Below are 20,558 nucleotides of genomic sequence, written 5' to 3'. Positions count from 1 at the left end.
GAACGAATGGTGATTTTTTTTTTTTTTTTTGCAAAATGTTCCTATTCTAAATAGCTATTTATATTAATAACTGCAAAGTTTCTGAGAACAGAAAGCGCAAACGTAAAATAGAGGTAAAGCGAGAACAACTGTCGCAAATAAGATCACAAAGCATATCTGAAGTGTCGTGCAATAGCCCCTGATGTTCGGCTTTTGAAACCCCTTCGTTCTCTCTGTACTGCACCCTAGCTGAAGACGGTATGTTATTCAGCTAGATCCAAAAAACAAGGATAAATTATACTTATTAACTATTTTCCAGTGTAACCTTTGGTTCGTGTGTGTTTCAGAAACATGCCAGCTAAAGGTCCCCTGCAATCAGTCCAGGTTTTTGGACGTAAAGTAAGTAAGTTTTGAGAATTTATCTCACGTGGTGTTGTGGCTGGCCTGTCTTCCTAGCGCACGTTAGCTAAACGAGCTAACTTGAAGTGGTGGTTACACTGATATAACCCAATGATTAAGCTGTTATGTAGGCCTGAAACAAGACATAAAACTTTATGGGACAAGTTAAAATGTGATAAGGCTATTAAACCGACTTTTTTGTTATCATGCGTGATTGCAAATCTCCTGATAGACTTTCTGGGTTAGGCACCGGTTGGTTTAGTTGAATGTTAACATTGGTTTCTACGTAGCTAGCCCGGTTGCTAGCTGTGGCTAATCTAACGTACTACTGTTTTTGTATGTCTTTTTAGAGAATGACGGCGTTAATGTTAGCTCACGTCTCGTCACACAATCGCACGTACATGTTTTTTTTAAACCATAGAAACTATCAATCACTTGGATCTCTCACGTGTCCCAAGAAATGACTAAAGTTATTTACAATAAACAAATATTGTGTGATGCAGGGGTATTTGTTTTACTTAGTGTGTATATGTAAGCTGAAGTATATTTATTATTTACCTATTTCTGATGATGATGATGTTTCTGTCATAGAAAACTGCCACTGCAGTTGCTCACTGCAAGAGGGGGAATGGCCTGATCAAGGTAAATGGCAGGCCCCTGGAGATGGTGGAGCCTGCTACTCTCCAGTACAAGGTAAGTCCACATCAGGGAAGGGAGAGGCAGGGATTTTTTCATATAATCATGTGATCAAACAGACTTTGCATCAAATTTTCTTCTAAGAAAATCAACAACCATAAGGTGATTTCAACTTTGTGCTCCCTTTTAGCTATTGGAGCCAGTGCTGCTTTTGGGAAAGGAGCGTTTTGCTGGAGTTGACATCAGAGTCCGAGTGAAGGGTGGTGGACATGTAGCACAGATCTATGGTAAACAGCAATAATTTCTTTCCTTGAGTTGGGTCTTACCTTATATGTTGGTTTGAAAGGATGCTCCAGTCACTACTTAAACATTTTTTCTTTCAGCTATCCGTCAGGCCATCTCCAAAGCCCTGGTCGCATACTACCAGAAGTGTAAGTATTAAAATTTGGTTTAGTGCAGATCCATCACACTTTGGGTGTTTTCACACTTGTTCCCTTTCAGCCCTCAAAATTAACTCGGAGCAATTAGTCAGAAATTTTTGCATAAATGTGAATACTCCAAAATAACTGAGACCCCTCCTGAGGGGGGTCTCAGTTCAGTTCTTTTCAAGTTCACCTAATCTGTGCATTGTGAACACAAAGTGCTTCAGGTTCGCTTCTAGTCTTTTACATGTAAGGGCAGAAGGTTAAAGTGTTTATTTGTCATATGCACAGATAGGAAATGTGTTTCCCTGTACAATGAAATTCTTACGTTGCTGTCCACATAAATGCCACAAAATACAAGTGAAATATAAAGTAGATGAGCAATAACACAAATCTAAATAGGCAGTAACCAAAAACGAATTCCTTGTGTGTAACATACATGGCTAATAAAGGTGATTATCCTAAATCTAAGGCACTTTGTAGCAGCAAGTGAGGGAGCAGATAAAAATACAACAAGAACACAATATAATGCAGAAATACCAGCAATTTGTTGAAATACCTGGCGAAAGTCCATGAAGGAGAAATGCAGTTTTCCACTGACAAGCTTGTAGTTTTTCTCCTTGCCCGTGTATGTTGTTCATTTAAGCAGTTAACTAAATTATATGAATATGGGTTAATGACTAAAATAACCATTAACTAGCTGATTGTTTTGGGTCTGTTCATAAATTCAATCTGCAGTGGTCAAAGCATCATGTCAGCTGTCGTTCAGAAGTTCAGTTTCACTTGAGAGCACTCAGAGCAGCGGCAGATATAATGATGCGGGGCCTTGGAGGCACCGCGCAGTAAAAATACTGTCAAAGTCTTGTGTTCAGTTAAGTTTTTTTTTAACATTACAATAATCACATTATCGTCTAGTGGTTTGTTCAAAGCAATGCTGTTGCAATTTGCTACTCAAGAATGTTAAGAGTAAATATGAGAAAATAGGAAATTAAGCAATGTTAACACTCTTCCTAATTATTAAAAAAAAAAATAACAAAAACATCTGATAGGAGTCAAGTATCAGCTTAATAAATGTATTCACAGTGTGAACACAATAAGAACCAAGTCCCTTTTTTTGGTCCACTTTAAAGAGGGCTGATTTCAGGTCATTTAAAAGGGGCCAAGTATGAAAACAGCCTGTAATGTATTTTGTGATCTGCTTGCTGTAAATCTTTCAACTAAATGATCCAATGCCAGGTATATGAAATGGTTATTACGTCAGTGTTTCCGCTATGTACGTTTTGCAGCGGTGGTCTCTGCTACTGTAGTATGGAATCTCGTCCTATTTTGTAGATTTTGGTTACTGAGCCCTTGTTTTTGGTGAAATTACCTTGTCAGAGACACTTAATAACAGATTGATGGCAGGCTTTGAATTTTTTTGGAGCAACAGGCTTGTGCACAGTATGAGACACTTATTTTTGTCTTGCAGATGTGGACGAGGCCTCCAAAAAGGAGATCAAGGACATCCTGATCCAGTACGACAGGACCCTGCTGGTTGCTGATCCACGTCGCTGCGAGTCCAAGAAGTTCGGTGGACCTGGAGCTCGCGCCCGCTACCAGAAGTCCTACCGTTAATTGCTCTGTACATTTTCATAATAAATTGGAGGAACAAACAATCTAATTTGTCTTTGTTTTTAGTCACATGTCTGTACAGATGACTTACTTAAAACCTCTTACTTTTCAAGAAGGGGTGTTTGTAGAGTTGAAATTACTGTCTTCAGCAAGTACAATACAATAGTTACTTTTCTTGATAAAAGCAAAATTATGTGCAGATGCCAGGAAGGTACACTTTTTGAGCATGATGTCATGAATGATGAGAATTGAACATTGTTTACAATAAAGTGACCTGAGGAAGTTATGTGAGAGATTATTAAAAAATGAAGTTTGAATATGACCACAGGAGGTCACAGCTAACTAAAACACTGGTGACAGCAGTTACCTTAATCTCCTGTAGACTACCCTGTGCTAAGATTCATTGGTTGTGCATTAAACTAAGAGATTTGCATTTTTATAGGAAGTAGTAGAAGGTTTCACTTCAAATTCATAAAATGTTTATTTCATGAATTTGTTTTTCCACAGTGAATTTCTTCTAACCAAGGACATGCTCGTAACATTTACAGACCCTTTTTGCAGCAGACATTTGCACTTGTCACTGTGAGAAAAGCACAGGTGTTGCTTATCACACTGACTATAGTTCATTGCTAATTAAGTGTCCCAGAAAGTCATGACAGGCTGGCTGATGGTGAGCCAGCATGCACAACACAGGGCCCGGAACCTGAAGCAGCTTCAGCCATCATTCATCTTATTGCTTACACCCATATTTTTCCTACTGTGACATGTCTTCTTATAGTTAATAATAACAGTGCATAATTAGAGAATACAAATCACTTTAATTGTAGTTGCATGACTCAAGCAGTCTGTTTTGAAGATTGTGTTGCTTATAGTTTTTGTTTTTATTGCTGCACCCACCAGCAGAGGGAGCTGTAAGACTGGCAAATGAACAGTGCAAACCTTCCCTCACTAGCATCCATTAAAAATGTTCCACTGGCTTGCTGCCATATCAGAATGAGTGTCATAGTCCTACAGATAAATAAATATATGATTACCAAGTACATCAAATTATTCCTTAAATGCCTTTGCAAGGCATATAAATCTTGCTTGGATGAATCATTTTCAGTCTACCAAGGGTACTCAAGCTAAGTTTGCTGTGAAATCTCTTAACAATATACTGCACAGAGAAACACTAATGCATACGCTGACTTCATTATTAAAAATTAGACATGGTAAACAAGCAGGGTGTTCCACTGCTGATTTAACAGATGCTTTTTCAATCAACCATTTTCAGGGATGTGAAAGTATATCATGAAACCAGCCTCTCTGCTGATTCAGATCCCAGTTCATCATTATTATTATTTTTATTTTTCAACCCTAATAAGAATATCTTGGATACACAACTCTACTGCCTCTTGTTTATGTCCAGGTCCACATTCTTATATCAAATTACAGCGTTCGCCCCTCATTTTTGGATGATTGTTCGGTACTGCTAACTGCTTTCCCCTGTCAGTGCTGATGCACAAACACACCACTCCACCACAACAACAGGAGCATGATGAGGTGAGCTGAGGCCCAGATGCTGTTGGCCTCTCTGTGGGCAGCTGGCAGCAGCCGTTCCCGCTCGGTGAACTCCCGGGGGGGGATCAGGACTGTTTACAGCCCTCCAATAATCAACACAGCAGGAAAGCCCACTCCCCGCTGCTACTGTTGTTTACTACTGTTTATATTCTGCCCCTGCCTACCGCCTCACCTCTAAGGTCCATGGTGCTACATCGGTGACATTCTGCGCCTGTGGAAATGGCTGTTTTCTACAGCATGAAGCAACGACTGCCAACAGAGATGAAACCAGAGCGGATAATGCAGCAAGCTGCTAGGGACGGAGGCAGAGCAAGTAAGAAGATGTGACAGGATTGTGTGTGATCTCTGTGATGGCGGTGTTTGTCATGCCTTAGGTTAACTGCAAATGGAAAAATAAACTGCAGTAAATTCAATCATTCAAACAGCAGCCTGTACTTCAAAATAAATGATCAGTTTAACTAATTATATTTGACTTTTTTGTTATTGTTTTCTATAACTCAGGTAATAACCATTATATAAATCCTTTTGTGTGGGGTTTATTCTCTTCCAGTATCAAACTTACTTTGTCTTTTTTTGTGCTTTAGTCTATCAGGGAGACTCTTCCAATCGAAGGGATGCAGTCCACTAACTGTTTATTAACATTTATAACTGGAAACAGAAGATCAAAAACCCTTTAAAACCGACTTTAATAAAAATGTATAAATGAAGTTTTATTACGTTTTGCTGATGGCTTATTAGTAGGTGAGAACCTATTACAATAAACAAATTACTAATGAGCTTGAGTAACTGTAGAATCAGTTGTTTACCCCAGTAATGACTTCTCAATATGAACGGCTTTACTTTATAGTTTATTAACAAGTTTAAAAAAAACAGACTCATGATAACCTTTATTCAGTAGCTTGACAACAGTCAGATCGGTTGATCATTAGTTATGACTTGCCAGCAAGAGAGATGATCTGGCAGGCTGAAAGTTACTTTTAAAAGTGGTTTATAGCTGCTCCATAAAACATAAATTAATGAGTTAATAACCAGTAAAAGCTGTTGGTAACACTTATAGACCATTTACAATGTTGTCTGATATGAAAAAGGGTTACTGGTTACAGATTACTCTCATTTTTTAAAAACAATCTGTGCATGGCAACAGGAAATGAAAAATACAAAAACACAGGAGTGTGTGATTACTGTCATTTGTAGTGCCAAATGTAACAAATAAAAGTATACATGCAACATTTAGGCACCTGTATTGGCTTGTTTTCCTCTCTCGGCAGGCGGCTGGTTTAATTCAGTTACAGTGCTGATTATCTGCTTTACAGCTCATTAAAAAACTGAAAGATGCTGTGATGGTAAATTAAGAAAATTTGACTTGGAACACAAAGGTGCTAATGTTATTTTTGCACACAAAGTTTAATTCTTTTGGTGTTTAAATTGAGTCATTCAGTGCTCAGGCTTTATTTCTTTATGGATTAATGTACACACCTCTTCTGAAACCTAGCACCTGCCTTTCCTCTGTTAACACTTCCACCTCTCTAGGTCTCCAAATCACACAAACACTGAGGTGTTAGGCCAGGACGCATTTTTGTCATCACTTACACTTCAGCCCCGCCACTCTTCACGAAATCTTCATGAACACGCCCTCTGCAATTAACACATGAAAGCATTGAAGAATACACCCACATGCTTACACACAAAATGGGTTTCAAGCATGACCTCGAATAGATTCATTAAGCTCTATCAGCCTCTATTCTGGAGAGATAAAATGACAGCGAATAAAAAAGAGAAAGGGGGGTATGTTTACCAATAGATATTGGCCACTGCTCTCCTCCTCCTTCTCCTCTTCCCAGCAGCCATCTTCTCCTTGTCAAGCCCCATTGCCCTGAGTGAGTAAACAGCAATTGGTTGAGGGTTCTAGCAGCTGGAGATCAGGGTGCAGTAGCAGGCTGAAACACATGCTGGCTTCGGGGGAGAGGAAATGCAGCTTAGCCAGCGACATGCCGCTGTTTGGACCCAGAGCGATAATGAGGGGCAAGCTGCTTATCTGTTGCATTGTCCTTGAGGGGAGGTGGTCTCCCTGAGCACGTGCATGAATCTGAAGAGGGAGGAACGTCTCCACTGGGACGGGGACTAGCTACAGTATATTAAAGTGGTTGGCTGTGTATCAATACCAACATGATGCTCTTTTCAAAATGTTAGGTTTAAGAAATTAACATTTTTCTACCTATTCCATTTTCTAAATTAAGTAATGTCTAACTTACTGATTAATCAGTGTTTAATGTCTCAACTAATCCCAAAACTAGTTGATAAACAGTCAATCAACAGGTAATTAAGTGTCATACAAAACAAGAAATCTGACTTTGGATTTTGGAATTTTTCAAAATTTCTTGACACAATATACATTAAATGATTGAGTAAATGAAAAAAGATCAATAAATAAATAGGTAATGAAATGACCTCACATTCTTGCAGCATGTTTGAGTGCTAGTTCATTTTTTCCACACTTGCAGTCATGATATTGAAATCTTTAAAATAACAAAAAGGCTAAGACAGACAACATAACAGCACTGCAAAGCAAAAAGCAGACTTGAAATAGCAATGACCCTGACAAACTGTGCAAAGCATTCAAACTATAAACCTTCTACGAGGTGATAACTAGTTTTCTGACATCTCTCTACAGGCGGCTCCATGCACAGAGCACAGCGATCATCAAGACGTTCCCAGTTATCTTGAGCCAAGCTTTAGCAATTCTGCATGTACAGTGTAAGTGTATGTGTCAGTATGCACAGGCAGGATTGATGCAGGCAGCAGCTTTGAACACTGTTCTCTTTGGTCTTTGGTGTAACAGATGAAGCAGATGTTGGATTTGTCTGTGAAGATTTGGGGCTTCACGGAGTCATGTAAGCTCATACCCACGATCACTTTGTGACTACTTTATTCTCTCTTTGCAGAATCATTACTGGAGAAGAAAAGCAAATAAATCTTTGGCTGTGATGGTCTTAGATTTACCAAGACTTTTATTCCTCCTACTTTCCTGCAAATATATGTTTTGTTTATGCATTAAACTTTTTGGCAAGAGTCTTTGTTAACACTAAACTGGCTGTAAAGAAGGGCAATTTTCACAAATGAGCAGCAACCTGAATACTTGAAAGACATACTTCAGTGGTCTGGCATGAATGCTGATGACAGCTATAAAGTAAGGTCTCTTCTGTTTATTCCACAATCCCACGCTCCACTTAGTTTCACCCCGCCTGTTCCCTTAAGTAGCCTTCGTTACCGTTGAGGGCTGAGAGAGAATACAGAGCTGTTGATGGATTCATCTCATCTGTTTCACTCTACACAAAGAGGCCTCAGCCTGTTTTTGGTCTGAAAGCAGCCAGAAATGGGCTCCCTGTTACTGCCCCGCACCGTTAGTCACACTGTCTGTGGCCAGCATTGACTCATTCCCAATGCATTTAACCTAGGCTTGAACTAAAGCGGAATTAGTCCCAGTGTGCTCGTACTACAGAGCCCTTGTCTCCCATTAAAAAGACCCACTATATTTGCTTCCATATGTTTTATGTCTCTTTTATTTCCCCCTTTATCTTGCAGGCAGTGTGGCGGTGGTACTGTGGTGTTGGACGTGGCCTGCACACAGGGTGAGCTGGGTCATGCAGAGGTTTCCCCCTGAGAGCTCTGTTGTTACGCCTGAGCCAAATCAGGAGGTCATAGGCTACCTCGCACACCCTCCAACCTTTACCCTTCAGGTCTGGCTGTGCTGCTCTGATTCCCTGTGACAACCTGCAGAGGACCTGCAGTGATCCTCTTCCCCTGAGGTCAGCCCGGCTGGCCAGGATCTATGTTAGTGAAAACACACAGTTCATGCACAAGGGCCTCACCTCCTGTGCAGCAGGGGTGAGCAGATTACTGGAGTTCACAGTGCTCTAAGGTAAAATTCCAGAGAGCTTTGAAGTACTGAGGTTATCGTTCATTCCTGCCACATTTGTTGTTGTTTCTTATAACGTCATGATTAAAGTAATACATTGGTACTGGTCACCTTACTTGTGAAGAGATGATGAATATGTGCACTATCATGCTATCTTTAGAGAAAAGGTCTTTAGTATTATCCCAGCATTAAAGCCTGTCCTTCACTTTTGACAGATACGGTATAACCATGATGACAGAGATTTAAAAAAATTAATTTTTTTATTTATCAGCAGCTCATATTACAGACACAGTGAGCCTCTATTAAACAATAATGATAATCACTTATATTGGCGGGCGGCACAGTGGAACAGTGGTTAGCGCTGTTGCCTCACAACAAAATGGTTCTGGGTTTTGAGACCCTGCTGATCTGGGACCTTTTTGTGCATGTTCTCACTGTGCTTGTGTGAGTTCTCGCCGGGTACTCCAGCTTTATCCCACAGTCCAAAGACATGCAGCTTAGGTTGACTGGCCCCACCTCTATGTATCTGTGGCACAATCGCGCTCGCACACACACACACACACACACACACACACACACACACACACACACACACACACACACACACACAGACAGCGTGCTGTCCCTGCAAGGTGCTGCTCTGGCCATTGGGAGCAACTTGGGGTTCAGTGTCTTGCCCAAGGACACTTTGACATATGGACTGGGAAGAACGAGACATAAACCACCGACCTTCCAGTTTGGGGACGTCTGCTCTACCTCCTGAGCTGCAGCTGCCCCACTACTGTATAAAACCACCTTTAAAACCATCTGAACACATTAATAGGTTTGACACATGTAGCACACGCCATAGCACAAACAGCGCATAGACAGAAGACAGTCAAGATCCAGAAGCCGGGATATACAGTTCTGGGGAGTGTTGTACCCGGTACTTGTTACCATTGCTAACTCTGAGAGACGAGACAGTCCAAGTAACTTCAAAACAAAAGGATCACAGGTAAAATTAACATTACACACTCAGGTATCCTGCACCTCCAAACTGCTCGCAGGCAGATGTAAGATGAAAGACCCTGAACCCACCAGGCCTATACATTATATCCCCTCGGTTGGGCTAGCACCATACTACACAGAAACGTCAACCGAGACGTTTCTGTTAACAGCTTTGCAGCTGGTCATAGACGTAGTCAAGAGCAGCTGGCTCTAACAGTAGTCAAAACATGAAGCAAATCAATGTGTGTGTGTGTCTGTTGGTTAAGTGGTGTGTAGCTAAAAACATTCTCACGACCTCTAGTAACATGTCGTGGCTTAAACATAAGAACCTATTATGGCTAAGGCTACAGTTATACACGTCATAATAATAATATTAAACACCCTGTCTGCTGACAGTCATCAACTCTTCTCTCTAGTTATCCTTGACCAGATGTACCCTGTAGAAACTCATAAGCATGCCTAAGCATTTAACAGTCTAACTAGACATCCTATCTCCACTAAACATTTCTAATACATAAAGTATCTATCCAATTTCTATCTGACTAAAAATACCTAACAGGAGAAAACCTGGTAAAACTATTGCTTTTCCCAAGGCCAGTAGGTGCAGGAATTTAGTCCCTGTGTTAAAAGACTGTGGGAATAGCAGCAGATTATTGTGTCTTGAATTTTTGGCGTGGGATGATATCTTGCGTAAAGCTGATTTGTGAGGAATGTTTTGGTTGCAGTTTATCACTGAGACTCATAATTTCACTGTTGATATCACCAGTGGAACACTATGTGACTGCATTGCACAGGATCAGGATCTACTGTGCACTACTGATATTACCTACATTAGCTATTTTTGTATTCTTTCATGTACTATGCAACTGGAGTGATGGTGGGATGGAGGGTGAGGCTTTTATTTAACATAGCAGCAAGGATGTAGACCTACTGTAAATGCTGTAGTATGCACATTGAATGAGCATTAACGTTTATATGGACCACCTACTGAGAGAGAGAGAGCTTGTGGACATCCAAAACTGAAGGGTATATAGTGACTCCACGCCTTGAAATCTACCACAAAAAACATCACATATAGACAAAATATTTGCTTTTTGGAACTATAATGAATTACCGTGCATCTAGATATTTAACAAGGGAATAATTTATAATCGGTTCTAGAAATAAACTTGGCAAAACCAGCTGAGTTAAGATTATACAGTAAGTCTGCTTCCGTTATAATTAAAACTCCTCTGTCTCTTTTTTAAACAAAAATAACATTTTCTCTTGTTTTGATGCACAAACTAGTGAGTAATATTTTATTAACATTCAGTAAAGTCTGCTAAAATGTCAACACCAGCAACAAGTGACAGGTGAATTTTATTGTTGGTGCTCTTATCACTTAATGGGGCAAACTAGCAAATCTCCTAAGAAACCTGTTCCACTCCATTGACCCTCGAGTCAGCTTCACTATTTGCTATGTATCACATGAGCTACTTGGCTCAGACCTGTCAGGAAGTGTTGTGAAGGATGTTACCGAGAGGGAAGAGTGTGAATTGATTGCCCTCTGACTGCTGCTGAAGCGCACTTAGTGTGCCATCCTGTGTTAAGTAAGTGTGTGTTTCACCCTGTCATGCCCCCTGTATGTGGAAATAGGGGGACATGGCTAATTAAACAAAGTAAAAGCTGTTGAAAGGGGCTGGACACTGCCAGCACGAGAGGACTTGACACCCATGTGTTCTTGTTTCTAGAGAGCGATGGGGCAAGCGTGACGGACGCCGGAGGCCCTGGTTGCAGTTCCCTGCCTGGCTGTCAGAGCTCAGTCACAGGGCAAAGAGGAGGTGGCGGCAGTAAATGGTAATGGAGGAGTATGGTATTAATATTAAGTGCAATCCCAGACCTTCTTTCTTTTTTCTTCTATGTTTCCTCAGCTCCCCAGCCAGCCACAGAGCTCAAAACCCCAACACCCTATCCTACTGCTGCACACAAGTATATGCACATGCACACATTCCAAGAGAAAGGGATGGGAGCGTGACAATCGGGAAACAACGGCTGTTAGTTACAGAAAATGCATTATGGCAAGAGCATGGCCAGCAGAGCAAATGAGAGGAAGTAGTGGGATTACGCTGGGCTTGGGCGAGCAGAGGACGAGGCCATCTCCTTCCCCTTTCTGTAGTAAACTGTCCAGATTTACAAGGCCTCCAGGGACAGCCCATCCTCGTCCCGTCAAACCTTGACAGCTCCTGATTTAAAAATAATCCTAAATCAGTGCATGATGGTTGTCAGTAGGGCATAAGGAGGTCAGAAGAGGGAAAGCAAATTGCATAAGGTGACTGGGTTTGCACCGTGTATTTAAAAATCCAGTCTGTAAAAGTGCTACAGCTTCCTGCAGACTGCCCCATAATTGGCTCAATGGCTTCTGGTGATTTGGTGGATTAATGATACTTTTCCTACACTAACACTCATTTTCTGAGATTCAAAACTGATACTTTGCATGTGACCAACATGATTTATATGCTGTATTTGGAGGCTGTAAAATATTTACTAGTGATATTTGATTTATGACAGGTTAACAAAGAGTCAGCTTTCTGGGAACATCTTTGCCAGGACAAGAAACGTGAGCAGTCAGATAATATTCAAATCCCCAGTTTGGCCAAACACTTTTGGAAGAGAACAAAGCAAATCAGAAAATTATCCAATAAACTAAACTAAACTAACAAGTCAACAAAAAAGGTTGGGACCCACTATTCTAATCTACCAGTAAAACCCGGCGACAGGCTGATATTATATCGTGTTCTGCGCCCCCTACTCCTACAGAATGAACGTATTTCTCCCTGTAACCTTTATAGTGATAAATAATAGGATAATAGCTGCTGCTCTGCTGATGTATGTTTTCTACTGTGGCAGCATCACTCCAAACCGGATGCACTGCCCGCCAGCCTCTACTGTGATCACTGCAGGCCTCGGAAGACCCCTTCAACAGAAACAGGAAGCCGTTCATAGCATGGGTCGTGACCCCTCTCATTCAGCCCCATGAGTCAAGCAGGGCCCACCTCGGTGAAACACGGGAAAGTTCCGGTCCCATCAACAAGGTGCGGAAGGATTATTCAGGGGGGAGGAGGTGCGCGAGACTTGGCTCTTTCTTCCTCAGTGCACATCTGTATGTATGCATGTGTGTGAGTAAGAAAAAGAGAGGTGCACATCTGTTGAGCAGTAGCCTAGCGTGTAATATTACACACAAGCGAGGGACACCTAAACACAACTACAAGGCAGACATGCATTTAGCATTGTGTAGTAAAACCGCTTTCCCCAAAGATTTATGTCAGTGCAATCCACTTTTGCAGTGTCACTTTTTGCTCGGTTTGTTTGACAATCTTCTCTTTAAGGTTTGGTGTTTTCTGCCATTTGGCTACAGTATGTCCATGTGAATCTTAAGTGACAAGAAAGGACATGACTATAATGTACAAATATGTCTAGGTGGACATACAAACAGCTTGTTAATCAGTGATGCCAAGAAGCATAAAAACACCACATGTCCAACCGAAGGAACAACACTGCTGATTCGGAGGGGGCGAATCCTAAATGGTCCTACATACTATAGTATATCAGTCTATTTTGTTCTAAATTAATGAAAAATATAGAGCAGCACATTTTGAACAATATTTGTAATTAGATCCTGGGCTTACATGTAGGCTAACTGCATGGATTTGAGTCCAAAAAGCAATAAATGCAGCTTTTAACTGGGTTCACAAAATCAAGCTCTGAACTAATCTGATAAACCAAAACAATACATATTTCTATTTTCACAGTATAAGTACAGTAAAGCTAACAACAGAAACACATCTGACCATTTCCTCTAGCATGCCCACCTCCAGTGGCAGAAGCTGCTGTGTCTCCTGTCCCCACTCATTTGCAGTGTTTTCTGCAGATAATAAAAACTCTGTAAGCTTCAAACATTAATCGTACTTGTTCACTGGTAAATATTAGCACTAAACCACAATAACATCTTACCTGAGATCCTGTGGCTCCACTTGAGTCTCCTGCTGTCTCTGCTGTGCTTCCCATGTGTGTGTTCCTATTAAAATGAAACGCCATTCATTAACAAACTTACCATGTAAAGTTATCTCTTCTGTGCATCAAACCAGTAATGATTTGCTTTAGCTGCTATGTTTATCACCAAACCGCTCCCTATCTGTAACTGTGAACACTATAATTAAGTTACACATTAATTATTAACATTATAAGTATTTGCTGTTCAGTATTGTTTTTGGTAGGAAAACTGAACAAGCAGATGTTGGCGAGAGGGCTTTCTTTTCAGAGCTAATGGCAGGTTAAAGGTCCATGTTCTCAACATGTAGCTAAGCCTTTTACTTACAATACTTAAGTCCTGCCTCTTCATAAAATACTCTTATCTCCATCCATTGTTTTGTGGGACACATTTCAGTGCGGTTGTGTTAATTTAGTTTGAGAAAAACAATAGCTTAATGCTAATTACAATAAAGGAGAACAAGCTAAATGTAACAGTTACTATAGCCAACCACTCAGAATTTTTTGAGGGGGTATATGCCCCCTCAAGATGAATGGGCACAACGCCTATATTTGACTAACTAAATTAAAATGACTGATGTTCATTCTGAAAATGAAACACATCTGGATCTGGCCTTTCTCTTGTACAAGGAGCAAAGGTAAAGAAAAAATATAGCGCACACAAAGCAAATGATTCTTGTTTTCATTGCTGACAAACTATTCACTGCAAAGCATCACACCCTGCCAGTTTCCGATATTTATGGAGAGCTGACAACATTTATAGTCTGTAATGGATGCAGTTTCAAGTATAGGCACATTTACTTCAGGACAAAGGTTCAAAGAATTACAAGTATACATAGAAAGCCTTTTAGCTACGCAATAAGACTGCACAGTTATTTTCACCCTGTAAGCCTAGAAAAATAAGACATTTACAGAGAGGATGTTTTTGTGCCAAAGATTCGGGATTTTTGGCCAAACCATGGAGCTGATGTCATGGGAGCTGTGTTAATGTTCATGTTAGGCCACATCTGAAATTTCACTTTAATGGAGTGGTATTAATAGTGGGAAGTGGAGGGGAGATGAGCAGTGGGAATATAGCTGAACAAAACAAACCTATATTCTTTCCAAGTGAATCCTATACAGGTTTTTCCCCCAGTAGCTACCATTTGACTCCAACATCATCTCCTCTCTCCTGATTTCAGCTTCTCTGATTATCTGTGCTTAATAGCTTCCTCTCAGAGTCTGAATTATTCAGCCTTTTTAGACAATAATACCCCAGATAAAACTGTGAAATCAGCTCTTAGCAGCAAGGCTATTTCACACATGATAAGACTAAAGTCTATTAGAAAATCTTGGCTCTATAGCACCCATGGCAATGGTCCCAGTTAAAGCTGCACTAATCAATATTTTTTATATTAACAAGGCTACAAAACTCAGCTTCTTACCATATATTCTTGTTTGTATTTTCAAACATTATTTTATTTTTAATGTTACAACAGAAACGGAGGACTAAGTGGTATGCTCGGCAAATGTAATATTAGCTGAAACAAATCATTAAAGAGCAGGACAGAGCTGCTATTGTGACCCTAAACTCTTTTAGCATCCAGGTCATGCTTCCAACCACTGGGAAGCAGATGGAAGCCATGTCTACACAGTGGCTGTTCTAGTTCCGAATAATCTGTAACCCCACACACTAGTGTAACCTAATGTGCTTCTTGGCCTTGGAGGTAACAGTAAGCCAGTTATCCAGGCATGCTAATGACTAAACATGCAGACAAAGACAGGCAGACCTACTGTGCTTAGCTACCGTTGCCACATTAAGCTATGACTGGACAATCATTATTTGCCCAATCAAATTCATAAGATGATAATATGTCAATGTAGTGTTCCCTGCTTTTCCAACAAACTCCAAGTGGCCAAAAAAATAAAATAAAATAAGCCTTAAAGCTGCATTAATGGATGTTTTTCATTAATCTTTTTATTTTTTTGTAACTTTAAGTGGTTTTCATGAAAAGCATGGTTTTCTTTGTCACACAGTCCTGTTGGTTTTATGTCCTATATCACATGCTCTGTAACTTTATCCGTTGTCTTCTTTCCAGCAATAAGAATCATCTTTTTAACAAATGAGTTGGCTTTTCTCCTGTTGAATTTATGCCTTGCCAGTTCTGGTATTTGTCCTTTTGCCAGCTGTTTTCTTTCCTGAGGTAAATCTATATAAATCAATGGGAGTTAATCTGCTGAGAATATTGTGTGCTCGCCCTGGCTATGGGGGCACTCTATCTCCATTGGTTACACAGCATCCATCAAGTGTTCAATGAAGGCTCAGTGGAGCAGTGACACCCCGATCCCCTCTAACCCCACCACCCCAGCCTGCCCCTGAATCCCACTGGGAGCTTCTCCATATTCCTCTCAGGATAATTAGGTTGTGAAGACCAGTTTAATCTGAGGTGATAAAGCACAGTCACTTATAGAAATGTATTGCATTAGTTGCTATCTGTTGTTTCACACTCTACATTCCTCGTTATCTTGATGTCCTTTTGGCCTGACTGTAAAACAATTCTTCATCCAATGCTGTCTCAAGGGCAGCAGTGTCTTGCTGCATTGGAAAGTTGATCTGATTGCCCAGTCATTCATCATGTAACTTTAACTCCAGGGGCACAGTCAAGTGAAGTGAATTCTTCTCTGTGGTGATATAAACCTGGGGCTGCATGAGTGCAAATCATCTTCATAGTCATGCAGGGAGAGATGGGGTTTGAAATTCCACATATTCTGTCTCTGTGGATGTATCTCACCTGGCACAGTAATCTCAGTAACACATGCTCATACACATTTATATGCGGATAGACTTGTCATTTATCAGATACGACTCTGCAGAGTACTGCATCACTGTAATGGAAAAGTTTCACAGCAGAGGTGAAGAAAGAAACTGTATTTGCAGCTTTTCTGAGGCTTTGATCAACTGAGGAAAAGAGAGTAAAACAGAGGCAATAGAAAGACCTCAGCATAGCAGGTTTCCTGGGTTTGAACCCCATTTGACCCTTCTGTGTTTATCTATTTTGTTCTATAGCTCCTCCTGTTTTACCCACCATGCAAGACCTCTTTCCACTGACTTTGCTGACCATTTCCCAGGTGTAGACCTTTGTTGACAAACAAAATCTTTCCCAACCTAGATAAAAAATGTTGAAGGAATCCACCAAGACCTCTACAAGCAGATTATGCGGAGTGGTGAAGATTTTATATTCTTCAAAGTTAAAAATATTTGTGTGAATAAGGTGCTAACTGAACGTTTGAATGTTGAACAAAGGCCATGAAAAAGCATTTTCTGGTCATTTTAGTCTGGTTTAACCTTGTCATCTGAACATCTGTGACCTCGAGTCACCAAATCACTGCTGCCACAATATCATTGCCACAGTAAGATAAGACCCCCATTAGTCCATAAAACCCATCACACTGTGAGATTATCCAGACCCACCATATTGTTATGACACTTTGACCTATTTGTGCTGTACTGTATATGTCAGTAGACCAGGTTTCTTCATCTTGTGGTGTTTGCTTCCAATGACGTCAGGAAGCTGACATGTACAGACTCAGCTGCTGTCTCCTTCTTTCTAGTCGTTACCTCTGCCCAGGCTCAAGAGGCTGTTTTTGAAAAGCAGGCCCGCAGGGACCACACCAGGAGAGGGAATCAAGGAAAACATGTTCGACAAACACAATCAACAACCACTGACATCGCCTTTCATCTGCTTCAGTCCATAGGGAAGGTGGGAGGAGCAGTGAAAACAGCTCTGGAATCAGCTCACCGCTGCTGAATCATCTCTTTCCTGCGACTAAATTATAACTACAGTGATGAAGTCAGGCTTTCACTGTAGAGAGTGTGTCTAACTGCTGAGGACAAGGAGCAGGGGAAGAGGGGGAATCGATAGTTCAGCATGACTTAATTCCCGCCTATTGTTCATCATCATGACTGACTATCGTCTTTCCATTCAAGAAGTGTGAGGAAATGACTCAAAACGCAAACATCACCCCTAAAGGAACTCCTCACTCACAAAGAATGTCCAGATGAGTGTGAAACATTGGCGCCGCTCTCCTAGAACAATGTCTGATGAACACGAGGAGAAGTGGACTTCATCTGGCAGCAGAGCTGGGCTGGTAGGAAGCAGAACGCATGTCTAATAGCAGTTTAAAGTTACAGTTTGTGTTTTGATAATTTGACTGGGAGCCAGAGGGTGGCTTAGGCCTGATAGGCTGGAGCCATGCCATATGATGTGTTCAAGCATGGTGATTAGCTGGGGGGCTTCCAGATGAACCCTGGGCGGCACGAGCTTTCAGCTCCCTGCTGGTGTAAACTGTGGGTGGCAAGGAGATAAAACACAAGGTAGACCCAGCAGCATTGTTTGTGCTGCCTGTTTGTGCTCTCCATCCATGCAGGGGCGTGTGCACAGCCCTTATGTCTCTGCTATGTAGCATGGAGCTACTAAAACCTCCTCCACAGAAAATAAAAAGATATAACGCAGCTATTTTGCCAACACTTGCAGCAATATTGTTTAATGCCTGAAAAAGACATTTTAGACTTATGAAAAAAGATTTATTTTGCTGGAAATCAGCTGTAACTTAAACAAATTGAATGCCACAAGATGAATATACAGTATGTGAATTGTATGAAAATCTTAATAAGTATGATGCCTTATAATAAATCTCTCTATGTAATGATCCTCCTGAGGAGACAGGACTAAGTATTCTCTACTGGAGGTCCATGGTTAAGTATGGGGGGTCCTGCTCCACCTGTCCTCCTGCCCTGTGCACCCAGGGTCAGCCACCAAAGAGGAGGTCCCGCCTGGCTCCATCCACACCAAGAGCCCACCCTATCAATGCTGAACAGTGTGAAACAACACATTAACCAGCGCCCTGTCCAAATGTCAGCCAGGACAAGTGCTTACTTTGACAACGACCACCACACATCCAGCCATCTAGCTGTGTGGTCTCCATATGAAGACGTGTTGTCAAATCGTTGTTGGGTTGTTGTTACCTGTATCAAAGCATCTGTTCAGTGGCACCTAAGTCAGTGAGTGGTAAAAAAAAAGAGAAGTTTCCGTTAAAATTAGTTCTGACTGGAGAGGAATTTGTGCTGGTGATGCAATGCTGGCAAAATGTAATGCAGGAATTCATGTTTGACTGCTTGTTGAGAGTGACATCTGAGTTATTTGAAGGTATTGTTCTGTGCCACAGTGCTTAGGAAACAATGCTAGACTTGTACAATCAATGACGCATGATCAGGTACTACCAGATGTTATTTACTACAAAGTCAAGGAGGCAACACTGACATCATTAGAAATCTGGAGAAGACCTTGAATGTACAAAGCACTCAAGGTCTGAATTTTTACAGTACTCTTAATGCTTTTTTGATTTTGGCATTACAAGTTCAATACTGCAGTGGATTAATGTCACAACACTTTGGTGGTATCGTGCAACCCAAGCCCTCACTACTGTTCCACACATAAATCTCACAGAGCGTGACTAACCTGCTGGTAACAGGAGCTGGGGTTGGCATTCCCCGCAGACCCCGGCCTGCACGTCAGTGTTTCAGACTGCTCTCCTGTAAGGGCCAGCCCCAGAACCTCTCTCGGCCCCCGGAGGCCCTGTGAAACCAAACAGTGAGGTCAGCTCCGGGCTTCCATCTCACAGGGAGGATTACACAGTCACACATACACATGCATAGCACTTAGACCGCTGAGACTGAGCTTGGATTAAGTCATTAAGGGAAACCATCCCCTAAAACTTCAGCCAGGGACTTTCTCTGTAAAAAGATACTCTCCTCTCACAGCAATTGACTTTCTATCTGTGAGCAGAGTTGGCAGGCTGTTCTGACCTTTATTTCAGATGGACAATTAATTTCTGCAGAACATTACAACTCATTATATCCTTCATTAACCTTTTTGTTTCTGCAAAACATTGTCTCAATAAATGCCTTCCTGGTTATCTCTCATCATAAGACAATGAAATTAAATAGCTGTAAAGCGCAGACGGATGCTTCCCTCTCAATAATACTACGGCCCTCTGACCATTTCCCTGCATGCAGCTGCACTACTATTACACACACGTGATGAAACCCAAACTCCAATAACTTCCACAACAGCAACACTGGATTTTTTATCGTATAAAACAGGTGGCGATGACCTTCAGGGCCAGTGAAATGCTGTGTTTGTGTACACGTGCATGTGTGTAGCACCTCTGATTGCACTGTCTCTTTAGTTGGCTCTTTCCCGAGGCATATGATAGACTTGTGTACAAATAACAACACCACACCTCTAGAGTAAAATGCTGTCATATGCCGATAACACACACACGCACACACGATCATCAATGCTCAATTACGCTCTCCTGTGTTTAGACAGTAATGCTAGTCTGGAGGGATTTGGGTGTGGAGAGCAACCTGTTGAGAATAATTCATGTGAGTGTCAAAAGTGGGAATCTCAGGATTCTCTTACATTTTGTGGGCCACACACTTATAGATGGACTTAAATCCATTTGTCAACATAGTAGGGATCAATTGTAAATCACATTTCATTTATTGCATTCAGCCTAGTAGAACAATCATACGTTTTGTAACAAGACGCCAACAGCATTGATAATTTACATGTAAAATTCATTCAGGATTTTTTAAAAGTCCACTGATTAAAAAAACCCAATGTTTTGTACGTACTTTGCCAAATTAAACACACTGAAAAAGGGGACGAACAGTGAATATCAGGAAGTTTCTACATCAACAATGAATAATTCTTTCTTCATCTATATTCATTATTTCTATCTTTGATGAACATAGCCATAAGACCATCAGTAAAATAATGGTGAATACATTTGGACACAGGTGCGGAAGAAGAAAATCTCTGATCAGAGGATACTGAATAGATGATTTTCCTGTGAAAAAATGGCTTAAATTAACTAGGTTTGTATACTTGGAAAAGCAATTTTAATTTCCATGCATTGTACAAAATACACAATAGTGGAAACCATCTTAATCAATTTGCACTGAACTTCAAATCACA

The 20,558-nt window shown here is 40.9% G+C and overlaps 1 protein-coding gene across 2 annotated transcripts; it reads left to right on the top strand.

Moving 5' to 3' along the window:
* The first annotated feature begins 184 nt into the window (after nucleotides 1-184).
* Nucleotides 185-3,091, top strand: rps16 (ribosomal protein S16). Of its 2 annotated transcripts, XM_020613629.1 has the most exons (6): nucleotides 185-237; nucleotides 327-378; nucleotides 970-1,071; nucleotides 1,205-1,301; nucleotides 1,398-1,445; nucleotides 2,905-3,091. In XM_020613629.1, exons 2-6 carry the CDS (start codon nucleotides 331-333, stop codon nucleotides 3,048-3,050), a joined length of 441 nt encoding a protein of 146 aa, XP_020469285.1. In that variant the 5' UTR covers nucleotides 185-237; nucleotides 327-330; the 3' UTR covers nucleotides 3,051-3,091. The 2 variants fall into 2 exon arrangements, with proteins under 2 accessions (XP_020469285.1, XP_020469286.1); XM_020613630.1 differs by lacking the exon at nucleotides 185-237 and having other exon boundaries at nucleotides 318-382.
* The last annotated feature ends 17,467 nt before the right edge of the window (nucleotides 3,092-20,558 follow it).

This window comes from Monopterus albus, unplaced genomic scaffold (genome assembly GCF_001952655.1).
Source record: "Monopterus albus unplaced genomic scaffold, M_albus_1.0 scaffold136.1, whole genome shotgun sequence".
In the NCBI taxonomy this organism is placed as follows: Eukaryota; Metazoa; Chordata; class Actinopteri; order Synbranchiformes; family Synbranchidae; genus Monopterus; species Monopterus albus.
The sequence above is the reverse complement of the archived record's forward strand: the minus strand, read 5'-3'. Positions and strand labels throughout refer to the sequence as shown.